This window comes from Aedes aegypti, chromosome 2 (assembly GCF_002204515.2).
Source record: "Aedes aegypti strain LVP_AGWG chromosome 2, AaegL5.0 Primary Assembly, whole genome shotgun sequence".
Classification (NCBI taxonomy): domain Eukaryota; kingdom Metazoa; phylum Arthropoda; class Insecta; order Diptera; family Culicidae; genus Aedes; species Aedes aegypti.
In genome coordinates this window covers 402566068-402587813 of record NC_035108.1, presented here as the reverse complement: position 1 = coordinate 402587813, position 21746 = coordinate 402566068, and the positions used below count along the sequence as shown (strand labels likewise).

The following is a 21746-nucleotide window of genomic DNA, read 5'->3' as shown; positions in this document are numbered from 1 at the left end:
AATTTCTCATCGAAATAGGCTGTTTTTCATCACGCCAATCTGTCATGAAACGGCCTACTTTCCTGCACTGATGTATGTAAGTGGTCTTCTACGAAATTGCAAAAGATGTTGTACGTAACTCGTTGCAGAACTCGTCATAATTATCCTACCCGGCAAGCCTCGTAGGATAAATTTACGACTCGTGCTGTAAAAATCATCATTCTGCAACTTGTTTCGTAAACTACTATTTTAAAACGTGAAAATCAAGTTCTGCAACGAGTTGCGTACAACATTTTTTGCAATTACGTAGAATACCACCTTAGGGTTTCAGAAATCTTACCGAGATGCAGTTAAAATTATTCTGAGAATAGTTATGTAATTATCAATTACGCAACTCATTACTCAGTCTCAGTCATTACGCAACTGATTTTAGTTGCGTAGTGACTATTACCGCACTCCATAATTCAGTGTGGGAAAGTAAGCCGTTTCATGACATATTTGCGATACGAAAAACAGCCTATTACGATGAGGTAAATTGAAAAATGACTATTACCGCTCTATATAATTCAGTACAGGAAAGTAGGCCATTTTATGGCAAATTGGCGTGATGAAAAATAACCTATTACGACGAGAAATGACAAAAAATACATTTTTGCAATTTCTCATCGTAATAGGCTGTTTTTCATCACGCCAATCTGTCACGAATTGGCCTACTTTCCTGCACTGAAGTATGCAGTGCGGGAATAGTCATTACGCAACTGAAACCAGTGCTGTAATGATTCATTACGCAACGCTTTCTCATTACGTAACTGTTGTGGGTTCATAACAAAATAATTTTTCAGAAATTGTAAAATGATGATGAATGCATTCCGATATAATTTCTGATACCCTCAAGTGGTCTTCTACGAAATTGCAAAAAATGTTGTACTTAACTCGTTGCAGAACTCGATTTTTAAGGCACTCGTCGTCATCATTCTGCAACTTGTATCGTAAACTACTATTTTTTAATAATGACACTTTGACCTCAGTTGCCCAATTCGTTACCAGAGTTATAGATGTGATAACATCAGTACAGCCATAAACAACAGTATTCCAAATGTGGCTGTCATAAGAAGCATGATAGCTCTGTTTACTTTATTCTGTCAGCCGTTATAGAGTGAAAAATATATCGCATCGTTAACAACAATCAATCAACAAAGCCAATTGTAAACAATCAAATGTAGTAATCAAAACGACAGGATATTCGCGCAAGAGTCCATTTTTTATTGTACCATGAAACCTAACCTTGAAAACTTTTACAGAAAGTAAGTCATCATGACAGTTCGTGTATAAGAAGGAAAGAAAATACAAGCTTATAGGCCTTTTCGTGAAAAGTTTTCTATCAGCTGATTTGGAAGCTCTTCTATGGAAATTACAGTCCCGTATGTTAGAAAAAAAAAAATCATACACAGACCTGTCATTTCCATAGCAGAACTGTCGAACCGTTTCCTATCCAAATGATTTGACATGTCTCGTGAAAAGGCCTATTTTCTAAAATTTCGGGGTTAGGTTCGAGTTGTGATAAAAAAAAAATCATTTTAAGTTGCCCTTTGTTACTTCATACCTTAGTCTTGTATGCCTCTCGCTCCCTCTCTAACCTCTAGCCTGACAAATTCATCTAAAAAGCCCGACCTCTAAAAATCCAACATGTCTACTTAAACTCGTTACTTAACTTTCCGTTAAACGACTCGAAACGTTGAACGCAAGCGCTCGGGAACTGTGTCTGTGTTTTGTCCGTACCATACAAACACTGAAACAAAAGTCAGTTTACTTAACCTGTTCTTATCGTTCTACTGTTTGGTAAAACAAAAATCACATTTAGTGCTCTGCTGAACGTTTGCTGTAAGTTTTATATCATTAGCGTTTAGTTTACGTTCTCCGCTACTACCATATACGACTACTACAATCGTTCTGATCACACGGGAAACAGGAGGCTAGGTCTCACTCTCTCTCTCTAACTCTCTCTCGCTCTAGCAGCGAGCAAAAGCGCAACACTAGCGCACAAAACCAGATGAACTTTTCCTGAACAGTGCAGTACAACCTCTTAAATTTCCCAAATTATACCAAGAGAGAAATGATTTTATGTGATATATATTAAATTATAAAGGCCGTGCGCGCAAAACTGTAGCTCATCCGCACTCCGGAGAAAAGTTCACTAGAGGAAATCGACACAACACTGAAGTGAAAACTGGTGCGCACTTAGGTCGGGCCTCATGCAGCGAACTTGTTCTCTCACCTTCGATGGAAGGAAAAACTTTTCCTCTTCTCTCGAAACACGGTAGCTAGCTGATTAGAATGCATCACAAACCCAGATTTATTGTTATAACGCTGATAGATTTCAAACCCAATTTGGGACGGTTTTTCTTTCCATCGAAACGAGGTGATTTCGCTCAGTGCAGCTCGCAAACTCGATCGGGGTGATCAATTTCGCAAAGAAGAGAAACGAAAGGGAAGCTTACTTAATATTTTTTTTATTAAATTAGTTTCGTAAGTAGATGACACACATACACAAACACACACACAGGACGAAAAAAAGTTATATTATTTCAAAATACTGTAACAGCAACGCAGCAGCAAGATTATAGAAAAATTTTATCATTAGTTATTTTTAATTTTATTTTAGTTTCCCTTTTTAAAAAGCTATTATTAGCTGTATTTTTATATCGGTAGTTTTATTATTTTTATACAAAAAATGCAAACATGAAAAAACGAAAAACAAATCAAGAACGTGCTAAAAAGTGAATATTTTTAATAAAGCCAATAAATCACAGAAAAAAGCGGACAGAGTTCTAGAGTAAAAAGTGTATTATTGATTGTATAAAAGATGAGGACAAATAAAAAAGGTGAAGAAAAAATGAAAGATTTCTTTTTTGTTTCAAATACATTTTGCAAACGTTTATTTTTATTAAAATAATTTTAACGGAGAAAGCCTAGGAAAGAGCAAGACATCAAGAAGAAAGCTAGGCAAACAAGGAGGAAAAAGTATTTTTATGGAAAAACCTATATATTTTATAACGTTTTATATTCGCGGACGTGAAAGTAGAGTAAATATTTCTTGCAGAGATACAATTATTTCGTCTCCTTGATTTTTTGATCGCTACTTAGGCAAGAGAAGATGTGCACAAAAGAAACTTAATTTTTGGGAAACAGAAAGGGCACAAAGAATGTGAATTTTCATCCGGATACTTATTTCCTGTGTTGTTTTATATTAGTTTTCCCTTGTTTTATTGTTCACCAATCTCCAGAACAAACCCGGCACCGCTGATCTGTAGTTTGAATTTTTTACTACTGAAACCAAACCGACAGAAGAAAACGGCCATTAACCTTTTGGGGAGGAATCATTACTAGTATTACACTTGCAAAAATCAAAGCAAACAATGGAAAGTAATATCGTATCTAATGTAACGAAGTAAGAAAAGCGAACGGAACTTGATCAGTATCATTGTAGCAAATAAGCCAACAACCATGCAAATATTTCACTCAAACTCTTTTAAGAATTATCGAAAGATACCAAAAGATCGAAATCATCTCTATATAAATCTAAAGCAAACGAAAATATTAAGCAAATCAGCAGAGGTATTTATCGTAAACAAAACAAGTTTCTGTGTTACAACAAATTGCAAATAAACAAAAACAAACAATGAAAATTAGTATAAAATGATTGGAAATGGTGAAGGAATCATGTGAGAAAACGAAACGAAACTGTAAATGCCACAACATGTGAGAGAGTAAAAAAAGCAAAACAAAATCAGATAAATGAAAATCACAGTGTATATTATGTTATAAAAATAAATGTGCCATTTTTCCATAATAATTGCACAAGGGCTTATCAATCTATCCGAAAATTTCTTCATTGGTATTAGGGGATTTTGTTGGAAGCACACGAAGACAATTCCAATACCAGGGTAGCTTATACTGAGCACAAAGAAAACAAGCTAGTCCATTCCTGCAGACAGCTACTGACTGATAACTCAACTAGCAACTGCTGTTCCTTTTATTTCATCCAGTTATTTACAATACAAACATTTCCACTAAGCATACCTCTAAATACTACCACCGACGATTCCCGTATATTCTACCTACGGGTGCGACACTACAATCCCAACACTCCTCCTTAGTGTCGTCATTCGGATTGCTCTTCCTGTCGCCAAACTCCTCGTCCAGGTTCACAAAGCTCTTGCAGGTTCTACCTTCTCGTCCACCATATAGGTCGTTCGGGTTCTACCTTCCGAAGATCACGAAGCTCCAACTACTTATCCACCACAAAGTTCAGGTTCTACCTCCTAACGGATCACGAAGCTCGTCGAGGTTCTAATTTCGGAGGATCACGAAGCTACTCCTCAACTCGAGCCCTGTACAAGTGGTCCGACTCCGATGCTTGTACATGCTCCGACCAGCCAGCAGCTCCTCCTACGGATCCCGTACGGCTGATCTTTCTGTAGAGCACACCCCAAGAAACAATTTTTGCTTTAAGAAAAGTTTCTCAGAACTGTTTTATCAAGCTGTTAGTTGCCTAATGATTGACTTAGTTAATATTAAACTATTATTCAAGCCTTATTCGCCCAGAAATGGAGAATCTATTCAACAACAACAATTTTATTAACGTATTTTAGTACATGTTTATTCAATGACCTTACCTCGGCTGTTAAACAGTAGTAACATTATAAGTAGACTTTATAATTTTTATTCAACATTTTATCCACCAGGTGTACAGCGAATATCCAGAGATGCTTATTAGGCGTTTGTTTGACAGGATTTCGTAACGTGTTACGGTTAACTCTCCCTTACTCGATATTCCGTATCTCGATATCGAGTTAGAGAACCATAGTAAAAGTTGGTTTTCAAGGCCAACTCGATGGTCTCTTGGAACGCAGTTGCACTGCTTTTGTGTTCTGTAACTCAAAACCTCCCTAACTCGATGGTCCCTTCAATATCGAGTTAGGGAGAGTTGACTGTATTTCTAAATTGTCGAAGAAAAGTTGTAGATGCCATTATTACTCATGGTAACAAGTGTACAAAATAGTAGACTTTGTTCAGCATTAGTTCAACAACAGCACATGCTGAACACAATCTGTTTAAGCGTTTTGTTCAACTGAATTGGACATCATATTTATTTATAGAATTAATTGTTTAAACGTACAAAAAGAGGTTTGTTCAATGTTTCTTCAACATTTATTTTATAATGGAAACAGCAAAAACATTGGTAGTTATTTGCGCACTTCATCAAATACTCATATCTGGATGCCTAGGAATTTGGCACTTCATTATTAAATCAAACATTGTTGGGATGTCGAGACTCGAACTCAGGACCTTGCGATTTACAGGTGCATGCTTCTCCACTGCTTTAATCAAGGTTACATAGAACAGCAGATAAAGAGCAGTATTTAAAGATATAATAAGATAATCGAACAAATTATCGTACATATGTTGTTTAAACATTGTCTAAGTATTTTGCTTGCCTACGGTGTAAGTAAACATCTTTGTTGAACATTGCTTGTGAATGGTCTCAAACGTAAGACTTATTCAAGCTATCAGTTATATTATAGTTTAATAACAGATCAATAATCACCTTATCAAAACATAATGTTGAATTAACACTGTACAAAGGCTATTTTTGGAATGACGGTGATTATAAGTAATAAGGACTTCTTCAACTATTCTTCCACGATTTAATTATTACTCGTTATAAATCCCTGTTAAACAAACGCTGAACAAGCATTTCTGAATCATCGATGGATAACTGGTGGTTTACTTGTTGAATACACATTGTAGTGTCTATTTATAATGTTATTAATGTTTAATAGCCAAGGTAAAGTCATTGCATAAGCAATTACAATACTGCGTTAATCAAATGGTTTATTATTGAATAGATTCTCCATTTCTGGGTGAATAAAGCTTGAATAATAGTTTTAATTTCATCAAGACAATTATTAAACAATCAGTAAAACAGCTCTCAGAAACTTTTCTCGAGGAAGTAATTGTTTCTTGAGAAGTTGAACAATACTTGTGATTGAGAATTTCAATCTTAGTCGGTAATAATGGTTACTACCACACTTCTACAAGGTTTGAACAAGAATGTACCTACAACTATGTTTAAGAGCTTTTATATTACTGGTGGTTGAAAAGTTGAATTCAAAGCTTTTCAAAGCAAACATATTTTCACTGCCGTTTTGTCCCATTTAAGTATTGTTGAAAAGTGACGAAACAAGTGTTGCTAAAAATGGATCATTGAATGTAGTTTTTGCAAGTGCTCACCGCATCAAAACAAAGGCGCCACTGTATATGGGATTTAACATTGTGACAGCATTGCTGTTCTGTCAAACACACAAGGCTACGGTGGCGCTATCTATGCTTTCCATAGCGGCCGTTTTGGTTATTTTAATTATCCATTATAAAAGCTTGTTATTCAATTGTTTGTCGCATATGGAACAGCAGAGTCTGGATCTTGAGAAACAGCACATCTTCAATTATTATAGAGAGGCTCTTATACAACCATACTAAATTATCGACAAACGTTGCTTCAACTTTGGTTCTACTTGCTATTAAAATGCCATGAAAGTGAGGAACAAAAGTGCTGCTAACAATATATGCAACATTTGATCATCACTTTGTACAACTTATACTTTTGTTCAACTACCACGGCTGCTGTAAAGCTTTAGTTAAGCAGGCAAGTTTATAAATCGCCTACAATTGTTTCTTGGGACTCGCAGATGAACCGTTTCTGGGCCCATAACCTATTGGAAAGCACGAAGCAATTCCAACTCCAGGCTAGCTTGTTCTAAGCACAAAGAAAACAAGCTAGTCCATTCTCTGCAGACAGCTACTGACTGATAACTCCAATCGCGAATAACTAATGAAAATGACCTATTTTAATATTTAAATATTATTTTTTACATTAAACTTGATATACCGTAAAATGGGGTGTTAAGGGATGAAAAAAAAATTCCACTTGAAATTCGAACAACTTCTAGTATGCCAATAATTGTACAAAATACAGTCCTACCAGGTCCTACCATTCTCCCGGCGTGTATATCAAAAGCCAATTACAATAAAGACGATCCTATGGCAGATTTCTGAGATAATCATAAAAATGTGTGATTTTTGGCGAAAATGCAAAATGGAGTGTTAAGGAATTTGAGCTTTGTATATAAAACTATATTTTGCCAACAGCAAAAAAAAATATTTTGGTCAACATCGTTGATGTGTCCCTTCAACTCTAAAAGTCTTGTTCAAAGTAAAGATGATATTACTTCAATATAATTCAAGTTGGAACTCCTGAAAACGCTATTCCTAACTGCTAAATCTCTCATACCTATTGATTCTATTTTCAAGCAAGCTATCAGTGCATCGCACAATTGTCTTGAAAAGATTTTTATACTTATATGCAGTACTCGTATCCTAGAACAGTGCAGAGCAATCTTGTCATGACTTGTCAAAAGAAGGATAATTTCAATAAGCTTTAAGTGTGAATAGAGTAAGTGTCCAATTTGCCTTTTAAATAAAGCACCACACCAAAGAAAGGAACTCTACTTAATATAAAAACTATCAGCTGATGGCTGATGCTCTAAAACTACCAATATCACTTGCGAGTTATCAATATCACTTTGATTTGACATCCAACGGCATTAATGCGACATAGCAATCTAGATCATAATCACTGCAGAATGAGTGATCACGTGGTAATTATCCATGCTTTTGAGGTTTTTCAGTGACCAACACGTAATTTCAATCTGTTTGCAGCACTGTCAAAAAATCATACTAATAAATTGCCATTTTATTTGCCTAATTTTAGGCTAAACTTAACCCATCAGTGATATCCATAGTCTATCGCCTTCAATGCACTGGAGATGGAGTAGACAGCATGATGTTAATGTGATATAGAATGATCCGAATTGTATCACAGTCGGTCTGTACAAATCAGCAAATTTTATGCGTTGATAGTGACAGCGAGCAGCTCTGCACCAAACAACGGATTTGCATGTAACACCCAGTGGCATGATCGATATTTAGTGACTTACTTAATAGATCCCTTAACTTTACGTTGCAGTTCAACTTAACGGAACAGCTCAAAACTATATTGAAATATATTACGGCATAAATTGAATGAGTTTAGTTACTTAGAAAAGTTATAATAGATAATTCCTTAACACCCCACTTATTTTAAAAACGAGACTTTTTTCATAAAAGTTTCTAAAAATCGAAACCCAGACATAATTTTAAGAAGTTTTTGTCTGTACTATGATCTCAATTAAATTGTATTGTATTGTATGTAAATGTATTTAGACCATAAAATTTGAACAAAAATGCTTTGAAAGGTTTTCAATTTCTATAAACCACAATACTTCATATTAATAGACAGCTCCTATTACATACTGCAGTTCACAATCCTCTGAACAAATCGAGCATTTCAGATGACTTACATATCGACTTTCTAGGTTTCTGTGATTTGTCGAACTTGATTGAGAAGTTCAATCCCTTAAAACCTCACGAGTCCTTAACACCCCATTTTACGGTAACTTGAAAATGGCTACTTCTAGAGAAAATATTTTTCCAGTGTATATTTTTTTCTTATAGTCCAATCAGTTCACTACAACTTCTTCATAGAACATTTTTGTCTAAAATCAACAGTTTTGGAGTTAAAATTTTTCAAATAAGTTGCAAGCAAAAATTTATAGGCCATTTTCAAAAGTTACACTTGAGTCAAAATGATATTTTTTTTCTATGGAAAATATTTATTCTACCATACAAAAACCATGTGCAAAAATTAATCCAAATCGAAGACTATCGAACTCGATTTTTATTTTTTTCGACTCATTCTGGATGGAATTCGTCCTTAGCGTTTTTCCATTTGTCAGGATAACATGCCAATTGAAAACATTTGTTAAATATATCAACTAAAAATGATAAGCTACTCTCTGGAAGTTTCTTGATGAGGATGTAGAAAATTCCATCATCGCCAGGAGCTTACATATTTTTGAATTTTTTAATAATAGTTTTCACTTCTTCCAAATCAGTTTCCCAGGAATTTTCGAAAACGTTCTCTTGATTGAGAATATTTTCGAAGTCCTGAGTAACTTGATTTTCAATTGGACTAGTAAGTCCTAAATTAAAATTGTGCGCGCTTTCAAACTGCATAGCAAGTTTTTTAGCTTTTTCGTAATTAGTTAGTAATAATTTGTTTTCCTCTTCCAATGCCGGTATTGGCTTCTGAGGTTTTTTCAAAATTTCCGATAATTTCCAAAAGGGCTTAGAGCCAGGGTCCAATTGAGAAATTATATTTTCAGATTTTTTTGTTTCTTATTCGTAAAAATCGTTTTTTATTTTTTTTTTCTGCGGATCCTGCCATATAATTTTCATAGCAGGATCGCGAGTGCGTTGAAATTGCCTTCTTCTCACGTTTTTAAGACGGAACAAGAGTTTAAGACCGTCGACTTTAATCACGGATTCAAATTTTGCAATGCCCCATGCATTGTTTATATCAAATTTTGTTTGTAAAGAAATGTTAACATCAAGATTAAAGTCCAGTCAACATATGTTTCATACATATTCCAGTCGTCTCGAAAATAATTGAAAGGGGAGTTGATAGGATTGAGCATCGCTTCATGGGATATTTGAAATGTAACAGGGACATGATCAGAATCAAAATCAGCATGAGTAACTAATTGGCTACAAAGATGACTAGAGTCGATTAAGACCAAATCAATCGTAGATGGATTTCCAGAAGAGGAAAAATAAGTAGGGCTATTAGGTTATTGAATTAAAAAATTAAACTTTCCGTTTTGATTTCCCTAGACTGAGAAAGCCATAAAATCACAGTTAAAATCCTTCCAGTCGAGTATCCTAGATTAAAAAATATCCTGAAGAGCACTCATCGAAAAATTCTGCTGTTGGAATTACTTTGTGAATTATTCCATGACCGATGTTTGGCATTAAAGTCACTTATTGGAAGTCAATTTTCGCAAGTCAGTTTGAAACAAATTGACGTGCTGTCCAGAACATTAAAAAGGCAAATAGGCAGCTATGAAAGTATATTTACCAAGCTGTGTTGCAACAGAAAGACTCAAAGTTTCAAAAAAATTAGTTTCTAATGACGAAAACAGTTGATATTTCATACGCCCATGAATGATGATTGCAACTCCCCCACACGCACCATCAAGTCGATCATTACGATATACAAAAAAGTTTGGGATCCCTTATGAGTTTGGTTCCAGATTTCAAAAAAGTTTCAGTAATAACTGCTATATGTATGTTATTAGCTGTAAGAAAATTAAACAGCTCGTCCTTTGACCGTTCAAAGAACGAACAGTCCAATTTAAAATATTGGAATTTATTTTTGGATTCATTAGAAAAACATAATCCAATAACAATTTGATTAGTGAATTTTCCACCAACTTAGACTGCTTCAGTCTAGTGGTGGTTTTGAACATTGAATCAATCATTTGATTCAATTGTTCAGTTTGAAAAATAAAATCAGAGGGAGACATATTACTTGAAGTAGGGACATTATTTGATGATTTTCCGTTAGAATTTATGATAGACGAAGAAGCGGAATAGAAGTTTCCCGTGGCAGCAGGGTTTTTTTTTCATTTGATTTTATGCAATTAGAACGGTTACCCGTAGTATGAAAAAAATTACCTGCTACGATATCGGCATAGGATTTTCCGTGGGCAGATCCATTCGAAATTAAAAGAATCGAACAGCTACCCGACGGAAAAAATAGTTTGTGAATGAGCATGATTGTAATCTTCCTGATGGCTTGATTTATAATCAAGCAATCGTTAACTGAAAAATGAGCATTGTTCGATACTCTACCAGGCAAATTCCGGAAACGACCGTTATCGTAACGGATATTATCCTCCATCTGCCTGGCACGAGCCTCAACGACTCTTTTGCGTGAAGGGCATTCCCAAAAGTTAGACTTATGAGGCCTCCGCAATTTGTTACTATCTTTTTTTGTTAAAGTGAACTTAATAATATTCTTGAGAAAGCCCTTACCGAAGAATGCCAGATTGGGTTTTTTTCATAATGATTACTTGGACTGGGGAAAATCCAAGTAAATCATTTATTCCATTTTTGATCTCTTCAGGTGACTTATAGTCACTTGAGAGACCTCTCAAGACGATTTTAAACAAACGTTCAGTTTTGTCGTTATATGTAAAAAATGTGCCTCTTCACTTCAGGATGTTTGAGAAGAAGTTCGCGATGTTTAAGAGTTCCCGGCAAAACGCGACAGTCTCTTTTCTTTGCGATTTGGAAGAAAATCTTGTTTTCCCTAGTGGAGTTCAAGATCTCCTGCCTAAATCCCCCAAATTCGGAAAAACTTACAACGATCGGCGGAACTCTTTGTTTTCTGCTCACTTGATTCAAAGAGCCTAAGCTAGAGGCTACTTTGATTTGATGTTCGGAACATTTTTTCTGAAGCATCGAATTAATTGCTCATTTCGATACAATTATCAAAAAAGCGCGATTTTCGGAGAAGCGTTATTCCATTTTGCCACGTTTAGTGAAAGTTGTGTATTCAAAGAGTCACCTTCCTTTTCTTCGTGGTTGAAACCATGTTCAGTAAATAAACGAAAGATTTTCTTTAGCGATTCCTTTCCAGCAGCAAATCAGGCTTTAGAAGGTAACTTTCTTCTAAAGCCTGATTTGCTGCTGGAAAGGAATGGCTAAAGAAATTTCTTGCCGATTCCTTTCAGAAATTTTCTACAGCGACTCCCGTTTGAACTGACACTTCTGCGACACTGCGTACTGCGATCAGAAAAAAAACGCTTCCTTGATCGATTCCTTGCAGAAATTTCCCATGCATCAAGATTAGACCCTGGGAGGGAGAAACCAATACGAAATTTCTGTACGTCATAGTGAGCCGAGATTCTGCTGTCACGAACTGTCACTGTGAGCCCGGATCTCAAACAATGGACAAACTTGGAAAAAGTGCGTAATTGATCAAAACATTTTTTGGCATTTCATCAAATATGACAACAAATCGATTGATAAGCTATTCATGCCTATTCTAAAGTAATGTCACGATAGCACCTATTATTCTGATTGAATATAAAGTACTTAAATACGCATAATTTTACTTTTTCTAATAAAAACGAAAATGAAATGCATAGAAAACTTTGGCCCTTTTTCAATGTTTGTCCGAAAAGGTGGAAGGTACACAACAAAAGAAAACTAGCGATTCTCATCAGGTCTGCCTTGATTGTCGTTGGCAAGCTGGAGTTTTCTTGCAGTTTGAAAAAAAATCATGTCATATTTCGTGTGTAGTATCGGTGCCTCCCTCCCAGATTAGACCTATTCATATTTTCAAAAATGTCTGGAAACTCCCCAGTCAACCAATACTTTGATTTTTCATTGCGAAATGAACTTATGGCTAAAATTTCATTCAATTTAGAGTATATTTAGTTGTGCTTCAAATCAATTATGTGTTTTTAAGCTATTTTCAAGCTTAAAAAATCATAACTACCGAACGAAACATCAAAATTTATCGGAAATACCTCTACATAGTAGTTTATCCAATTCTACGAACTTTTGCCGAACACGATTTTATGATTGGAGCAAGTTTTAACATAGTTTGGTTGAGGTTTGTATCTCGAGGTTCATGAAAATCAGTATTTTTGAGGAGTTTTCTCTCTATAAAACATACCTGCATGAAAATTTCGTATTTTTAATTTCCAGACATGATGACAATGCATATCTAAAAGTCAATCCCGTTCAAAGTTACCATTTATCTTACGAAATTAAATTCTAAAAAATAAGTAATTATAAAGCGCATTTGTAAATCCACTGTGGGTGACCCAAGAGCACTACCGTGAGCTTCAAGGAATACAAAAAATGAATACGTTAGCACTGCCTTTTCTCAGTCGATGATGATGATTGTTTTTAAATCGTTCTAAATGATCACTGAAATGCGATCAAAACAATCATCACTCGGAAAGAAAAAGCAATGCTAACTTGTTCGTTTCCGGTACATGTGTCATGCATGATTTGATTATCATCAGGTTGCGACGCGGTGCTTGATCTTTGGGCATTTATTGTAATTTATTGCCTTAAGCAACATGTAGTCTTTTGATGGTCAATGAATTCAGAAATGTATTTTGTTTTATTCCCGTTGACTAGGGCCTGAAAAAATAATGCCAATGGGTGTTTTATATACCATGTATATTGAGAAAACAGTAATTTCTGGGTACTGCGGAGTACAAATTTGGATCAAACAATGTTAAAACTCAATTTAATGTTATTAGCGTGTTCGAGAAACTTTAACATAATAGAATTAGCTTTCAAATAGTGGTAATAGCAAGTGGTTTTGATTTTACACATGCTAGTTATGATTTTTCAAACCTTGAAATAAGCCCAAAAACACATTTTCAACTTGAAGCATACTGAAATCTTTATCAAATGAGCTGAAAATTTGACCAGACATTGTTGTTGGCATGAGAATTCCGAATACTGCTTGACCGGTAGATTTCCAGGCATTTTTTTTAAATATGAACAGGTCTAATCAAGATAGGCCAAGAAATTACTTGTCAGCAGCGAATCAGACTTAAGTTGTTTTTCCCAAAGACAGTGTCCAAAAAGGATTACCACCTCTAGCTTTCGCTTACGGGTACAACGAAAAATCGAAGGCACGGGTCCAAACAAATATCGAAAAATGATCAATAGATAGAAAAAAATAGCACTGAAAAGTTCTGTTTTTGTATTCAAGTGATTGCACAGCACAAGAGTATAATACACACTGATTTATTCGGAATATTGAAAACACCAACCATTATTCAGCTAAAATTTTATTCTCATCAACCGTAAAATGTCCAAACCAAACCGCTAGCTAGAAACCAAGACATCAGCACACCACCGAAAACAGTCACGCACTATTTTTCAACTAATCGATCGACGGTAATGATTGCACCTTCCGTTGCACGCGAATCTTTTCCTTGAACACCGGAACTTCTGCCTTCATGACCTTCCCCTGCAACATCACCCCGATATTATTGTTCTGGCTGCCGCCTCGTTCCGACATCACCAGTCCCGAATCCAGCCCTCTAATCTCAGCGCGTCCGAACATCTCATCACTAAAATGGGCCGACATCGTTTTCAGCAGCACCGGCGATCGAATGACGGGCTTCCGGGGAACCCTTGGACACACCGGCCGCCGAGGAGTCACCTGGAAGAGCGAATTCGTTGGGAAATGACCCCGGATGTGCCCTCCTCCGACGGTAAATGTGCTCTCGCTACCGGTACTACTATCAAGCGAGCACTTGGAGTTGTCTGCCGTTTTTGCTTTCTCCTCACTTCCGGCAGCCAAGGCGCGACGCTTCTTCTCCTGCTTGATGGTCTGGAAGTTCTTGATGAAGTTACGCGTCGATTGGGAGATCATTTTACCATCCAAAAGCACTGCAAAAACAGTATTAGGTCATCAATCTCATATTCTCTTATACCACAAATATGTAGACCTACGCAATTTATGTCCAGCGGCGGCCGTAACCTTCTCCCGGTAGTGGACATCCTTTTGCGCAACGCACCCCTGAAGATCGAGAACGCGTAACGAGTACAGGGCACTGATTACCGGGGTGATGTCCTCTGTCGATTTAAAATTGTTCTCCGATGCCAGAAGGACTTCCAGCTTCCATAGCGGTTCCAGCGCTGTCAAGTGGGTGAGTCGGAGCTTTTTGATGTTCAACACCTTGAGATGGTTCTGTTAGAGAAAAAGTTATTACAAAAAAATCTCTCTTTTTTGGCGAATTGGGTGGAAACATTTATCTACTAATAATTGTAAATGGTTGAACGATGACAAAGATATTGAAAAATGATTTGAATTGTAACCGTTTATCACAAATTGTTAGCCTTTTTTAATTCGTACTATTTTTTAAAGTCACAATTAACCTAATGTTCAGTGGTGTTGGATCAGTACAGGGTTAATTGATGAAAGGTTAATAAATGTGTTTAATTTTATTTGTTTTTTTTTAAATGTATACTAGGGTAGATGTACCAATAGTGGAGGTACTAAGCACGATTGAACTCCATTTAACCGCTTTAATTCAAGAAGCGCAATTAATGCACATGTTGATGTTGTAACGGGAAGTAACGACCATTGACTTAAGGAGAAAAATGATTTCATCGTAGTAATCCACGGCATGTCAGTGAAAAATAATACCTCCACTATTGGTACGCTGTTCCTTTAGTTGCGGTATATTTTTAATTTGTGTTCCTATAGTTGCGGTATCCGTGGTTTTCTTATGGGATCCTCCACTATAGGAACACTTTACCGCAATTATTGGTACAAGCAAGAACAGTTTTTGCAATTTTAGTGATATTTCATCAGTTTTAAAGCAATTTGAACGCTCTTTTCAACTATTCCGTGCATCAACAAGCCAATTCGTCGATTGGCAGTGTCGGTTCTGTGGCTAATACAATAAAATCAGTGAAAACGGCACTACCGCAACTATAGGAACACCCACAACTAAGGGAACACTTACCCTAGACAGTTTCACAAAAATCAAAATTTCTGGGATTCAACCAGTCACCCCCTAGTCCTAGCTGCAATACTAAAACAAACTACCAGTCAAATTTTCATCCAATTTGGAGAAGATTAGGAGGTGCCTCAAGTCAAATTTGTGTTTTTTTGGCTATTTTTTACATTCAAAAAATTCTAACGAAAATTTAGAAAAACGAAAATCAAAATAAATACCACTAGTTGAACGTATTATTAGTACTTCACAACTTCTGAGAACACTGTATGCCGATTAGAGATGGTTTTAACCTCATAAAATTGATTTCTGTTCATTAAAGTACCTGTAAAACATACATTTCTCTACAGTTTTTGTTCTACAAGATTCTTAACCTCATGTCTAATCATAAAAGTTCAACCGTAGTATCATTCCTTTGTTACTTCTGAACATTATTGTAGTACATCATTTTTGTATCCGAATTACAGGTAAATTGTAAAAAATCGTCGGAAATACGACATTCCTCATTCCCCTGCATTTAGAGCTGCTGCCAAATGGCGCAATTGCTGACATGCTACAAAATTTAACATAGTAGCTTTGCTTTTTCAATGATGGATGATGATTGAAGAAAACAGCTATCAAATGTCATCAACGCAGTCGTGTTTCAAACAACATTCGCATTTGATGCCAAGCAATTACATATGTGATATAATCCCGAGGTTAAGCTTCTCGACATGAAAACCTTCTGGAGAACAACAATTTTTATTCACAATTCCGAAATATGTTTAAGGATTCAACTAAAAATAATACTTAACCTTTTCAAAAGTTTCCCTTGCAATTCCCCCAAAAAAGCTTTGATTTTTGCAAGTTGTTTTAACATATTTTGCTGCATGTTTTACTAGAAATTCCTGGGAATTCCTTCAAATGGTTTTCCCAAAAAAGCATTACAAATTCTTTCGCAAAGTTCATCAAAAGTCCATCAGAAATATTTGTAGAATACATCTCAAATTGCGTCAGAATGCTCCTTATTCTGAGAATACTGCTTCAAATCCTCTGATTATACTAGAACTATCTATGAAAAGTATTTTTAAAATGTCTCTTGTCTTCGAATTTTCAAAGGAAATTTGTTGAAAAAACAGGAATACTTTTGCTTCCGAAATTAGCATAGCGATAAACGAATCTGTGGATGAACAATGAGCAAAATAACTGTGAAGGAGGAAAGGATTTATTAAGACATTCACATAGAAATTTTTAATGATCTTCCTTAAAATCTTGCTTTGGAAATAGTTTTATCAATGGTTAGCAGAATCCATATACTGGGATTGAATTTTTGAACAATTCCAGAGCAAGAATTCCGATGCTTTCTGACAAAATTCTTAGGAATCCAGAAGTCAAGGAAGAAATTCTGTTAGATTTCAAAAAATAATTTCAAAAAAGGTTCTGATGAATTTTTCTTGAGGAATTTGCTTCTTTGCTTTCTGCTAGAAATATTTTTAGAAACATTCCTGGTTAAATCCTTGAAAATATTCACATAACGCCTCTGGATGAAATTTAAAATAATGTTAATATTTCAAATAATGTTAAGAATTTATGTGGAAATCTCCGAATGAAACATTCTTTGAATTATACTTAAAAGAATTCCAAAAAGAGCTTCGAGGCAATTGTGTATGCTATTTCGATGGAGTTTCTAAAATATTGAGGAATTTTAATATGTAGCTCTTTAGGAATTTTGATGTTCTGGAAGATATTTATAGATGATTTAACGATCATGTATAACCAGGAACTCAGGTAAATTCCGATTGTCTTACTGGTCAGACCAAAATTGCCAATCAAAGAGATAGCAACGAATCGAATCTTCAAAATTTTTCCAATAGGTAAATCTCCAAGACTTTAAACAGACCAGCCACTTTACATTGAAACAAGATGCGTTTAGATCTTCACTTTACTTACTATGATAAATAGGGTAGATATTTTGCATAGTTTTATGTTTTATGCAAAAAGGGTGCAAAGGCAGTGTATAATGATCGTTTCGGCGTGAAAAGCGTGAATGAAGTGTTAAGAGTCGATATTGGCAGCCCCTGATGAAAAAAAAACTGACTACGCCCATGTCCATCGCCCCATTAGAAGTTCATGTAGCCATGTTACACATTAAAAATTGAAAATAGGAACAAAATAAAATGACCCGATTTTGTCAGGTTCCCCATTTTGTCAGCCTAAAACTCATCGAGGGGCTGATAAAATCGGGTTTTTACTGTACTCCCAATACGCTAGACTGGGCGCGTTAATAACTACGTCACAGAACGGGTAACGGGGAAACACACCATGCCTTGTTTTACCAGAGTTGAGTCGAACGCCATCTCTGCTAGGTTGTTGTCCAGCATTCTAGTAACGATTTTCCAATTCCAAATCATTGTAGGATGCGGAATCACTTGGGCACTAAAGCGGTTCAAAATCTAAAAATGTTTGAAAATCCAATCTCCCATGTTTACCTTGCCATCCGTAAAAATCATGTTCTGTTATATTTTCAGCTTTTTGGTGGTGATTTGAAGGTGGCTCGAAGACAATGTAGGACATTCCTGTGAAGAAATTTACTGTGGATGAATTTTGAAAACTATTCCAAACACTTTAGTGCTGTAATGTGAGAACAAACTTATCATCTTAAAATGAAAACTCATCCTTCAGACTCTAATGAAGGATGTTGCTGAAAAAAACAAATACCTTTGAAGCTAATTCTTTTTGACATTTTTGCAGAAGTTTTTTAAAAGTTTCCTCTGGTGAAATCTGTAAAAAAAAAACTTTCGAGGATATTAAGACGTCATTAAAGAAATTCGTGGTTGAAACCCAAAATAAAACTTTAGGTAGAAATCTCTGGGATACTCGTGGACGGCAAAGTGCATAAATTTACAGAAATATACCAGGAAGACAACTGAATTCATGATTCTGGAGAAATTCATCAAGGTTTTCCTCGAGACAATTCTGAAAGAATCTTTCAATGTTTTCTTTGACAAAATCCCTGTGGGATTCTCTGGAGTGATTTCTTGAATTCGTAGATGCTGCTTGTCTTGAAAAAAATGGAAATAAAAATACTTGACGGAATAATAAGCTCTAAAAGAAAATCTTGAAGAACATCAATACCTAGGGGACTAGTGATTTTATTTGAAAACTTTCTAAAATAATCTTTGGAGAAATTCAGGAAAGATTCTTCGAAGAAATTCATGGAGGAATCTCCAGTGGTTTTATAGTAGTCCATATAATCTATTGAGGCATTATTGTTCTATTGCTTGTACTGTTTCAGCATCGTACACCATATGATAATTTAATAGTGCAAAACATTCCAGATTTCACTGGAAACAGCCAAATACGATTTTGGAATTTATATCTTCTGACATGTTTACCTGTATGACGCGAGTTTCTTTTGATACATTTAAAATCATTTCAAATCTGCGTAATCTTTTAGTTGGTCTGCGAAGAATATGAGTCATTCAATACACTCACCGCCAGCGCCTTCATACAGTCATCGTCAAACTCGAAACGGGTCGTCCCATCCAGCAGTTGTCGCTCGATGTGGATCTGTTCCAGCTTTTTCAGATTGCCCAGATTTTCCAACTTGGCGATTTTGTTGTACCCCAAATAGAGCTGTTTCAAGTTCTTCAAGCCATCCAAATTCTCAATTTTCCTCAAATTGTTCCACTGCAGGTAGAGATGCGTTAGGTGCGTGAATCCCCCCAGTTTCTCAATGCGGGAAATTTGATTGTTGTGCAGATAGAGCACCAGAATCCGTTTGGTAGGGTAAATGTTTGTCTGAAACGATTGCGATTAAGCAGTTTAGAGACGAAAATGTGTCGCAGCACGGTTTGCACTCGATGACGTCAATAAATCAATAAAGCAATAAAAACGGCGCATTTGGTAATTGATCGGTTTTGAAAACGTGAAACGTTTCAGAAACGGTTAACCTCGTACTAATTCACTATATACCGAATCACGTGGTACTGTACATATATGAACAATTTGATCCTGAAATCAAAGGCATTCCATTCCTCATGCAATCGCGAATTTATATTGCGTGACCCGGCTAACCACTTTTCTTCACCCGTGCAAAAAAAAAAAAACGGTCGCGTTGCTACTTACGATTTGGGTGATATTTTTATCGTTCAAATAAATGTGTGTCAGATTGGTGTTGGCCTTTTTGGATGATTTTTTGTGCTTCATCTTCAATGGAAAGCCGCTAATTTGTCAAGTTTTGTCTAGCTAATCACTATCTCTCCTAGCTCCTTGGACCTATCCTTGAAAACAAGAGTGGAAAGTTCACTGGACGACGGCTTTCTGGTGAATCGAAAAGCCCATCGGTTTGCCAGCAGACGATTTGTCGAAAACTGGTAGTAAACAACCATATCAAACAACCGGCTAGTTACGGTTGCTACCGTCTGCCGACCGAATCTACGTTTGGGTGTTTGTTGTGATACGATAATAAAACTATGAATTGCATCTACTACACAGCGTAGATCCTACAAGGCAGGAACTATGAGCTATGCCATGAGCATTGCTTTACATAAAGCACATAGTTATAGCCTGACAACGAAATGGTAACAATCAGATTGAGTTGAAGAACAAGCTTGCCATAAATGCCGGTGATTGCAGATTTATTAGATTAGGCTGAGCTGTTTAGGGTTGTTCAACCTTTTACTACCCATAACGGCATATTTGTAACATTCGACAAAAGTAAGCATTGAGTAAATGGAGTACCAAGTATGCGTATTTTTGTCAGTATAGCTAAGTATGCTGTTTCGCTCAAGAAAAGTAAAGAAATTCCCTGACTGAATGGGTCAAGAAATTTCCTACAGAGAGTCCCTTTGAAGTGACATTTCTTCTCAACTGCGTACTGTGATCAGAAAAATGTGATTTTCTTGACCATTTCTTGGATGAAATTTTCCACGCATTGAGATAGGCGATTCCTCTTCTTGTCAGTAGCAAACCAGCCTTAAGCCTGATTCGCTGCTGACAAGTAATTTCTCGGCCTATCTTGATGCATGGGAAATTTCTGTACTGAATAGATCAAGAATGCGCTTTTTTCTGATCGCAGTACGCAGTTGAAAAGAAATGTCAGTTCAAATGGGAATTGCTGTGGAAAATTTCTGCAAGGAATCGGCGAGAAAATTCTTTAGCGATTCCTTTTCAGTAGCCAATCAGGCTTTATGGAAAAAAATAAAATTTCGAAAAATTACAAAAAGCTCCACAATACTGAAATTTTGCACATCTCATATCACATATCGGGTGAATGAATCTGATAAAAATAGCATTAGTACTACCATGAAAACCATGTACAATCCCTATGTGAATGTTATGCAATTATATTTAACATTGTAACAAAACAACTTGGTATTTTTTTTTTCGAAATTTCTAGAAAAATCTGACAGTTTCGATTAAGTTGGTCTTGAGTTGAGTATTATTCTAAAGGCCGATTTCTTCACCTTTGCATAAACCGTAAACGTGGATGCACGAGGCTAAGCGGTGGTGAAGAAATCCTCTGTTTATACGGAAAACTATGTCAGAACTGGAAATCCACCAAATAGTATAAATAATAATGTTTTAGAAGCAGTTTGTTTGAAGTTACTCAAATGAAGTTCATCAGAGATCTTTTAAGGGAAACAACATAGAGGGTTTTTGGACCAGTCTGTAGGGAATTGTCTATTTCTCGAGACAATTTTTCACTCACTTTAGGTAATGATGGTTATTTCAAAACACTAATTTTCACTCGTTTTACAGAAACATGTTTATTTTCTCCAAAACACACCAATAAACTAATCTCTGCTTTTCTTACTTAGAAACAACTGCCTGTAGAATATTCCTAACTGTCTCCTAAACTCAATGACTACTCTGAGCGATCCAATCTCTATGCAAGGTGTAAGACCCTACACCCTACTCTTAATCAGTATCTTTCCTTCTGAAATTCCTGAAAAAATGCTTAAGAAATCTCCGCAGAAACCCCTATAGAGTTTGATTGAGCATCTGGCTAAATGGCCAAGGGAATTATTGAAAGGTTACCTGGGTGAATATCTGAAGGAATCTCTGAATGATTCTCCGAGTTAATTTATGAACGACTTCCTGAAGGCATCTATGGAAGCAGCTCTTTAGTCATCGTTGGATGATTCCCTGGTAGAATATTTGGAAGAATCATAGTAGAGATTTTGCTGAAGAGCTCCCTAGAGAAATCCATGTAAAAATAATTCTGGAGAAATCCCTGGAATATTCCTTGGAGGAATCTATGGATAAATTTCAGGAGAAATC

General features: G+C 35.9%; 1 protein-coding gene across 1 annotated transcript; it reads right to left on the bottom strand.

The window, feature by feature from the left end:
* Positions 1-13786: 13786 nt before the first annotated feature.
* Positions 13787-19858, bottom strand: LOC5580047 (protein phosphatase 1 regulatory subunit 42). Its single transcript, XM_001660649.2, has 4 exons — positions 19590-19858; positions 18957-19262; positions 14473-14710; positions 13787-14409 (listed from the first exon to the last, which is right to left on the bottom strand). The coding sequence occupies exons 1-4, from the start codon at positions 19668-19670 to the stop codon at positions 13898-13900; spliced, it is 1137 nt and encodes a 378-aa protein (XP_001660699.2). The 5' UTR covers positions 19671-19858; the 3' UTR covers positions 13787-13897.
* Positions 19859-21746: the final 1888 nt, after the last annotated feature.

What these genes read in the sequence shown, in the direction of transcription:
- LOC5580047 (XM_001660649.2), bottom strand. Translation starts at nt 19,670, where the DNA reads ATGAAGCACAAAAAATCATCCAAAAAGGCCAACACCAATCTGACACAC. An exon ending in ATAAAAATATCACCCAAATC is followed by an intron (nt 19,263 to 19,589) that starts GTAAGTAGCAAC and finishes CAATCGTTTCAG; the next exon opens with ACAAACATTTACCCTACCAA. An exon ending in CGCCGCTGGACATAAATTGC is followed by an intron (nt 14,410 to 14,472) that starts GTAGGTCTACAT and finishes CTGTTTTTGCAG; the next exon opens with TGCTTTTGGATGGTAAAATG.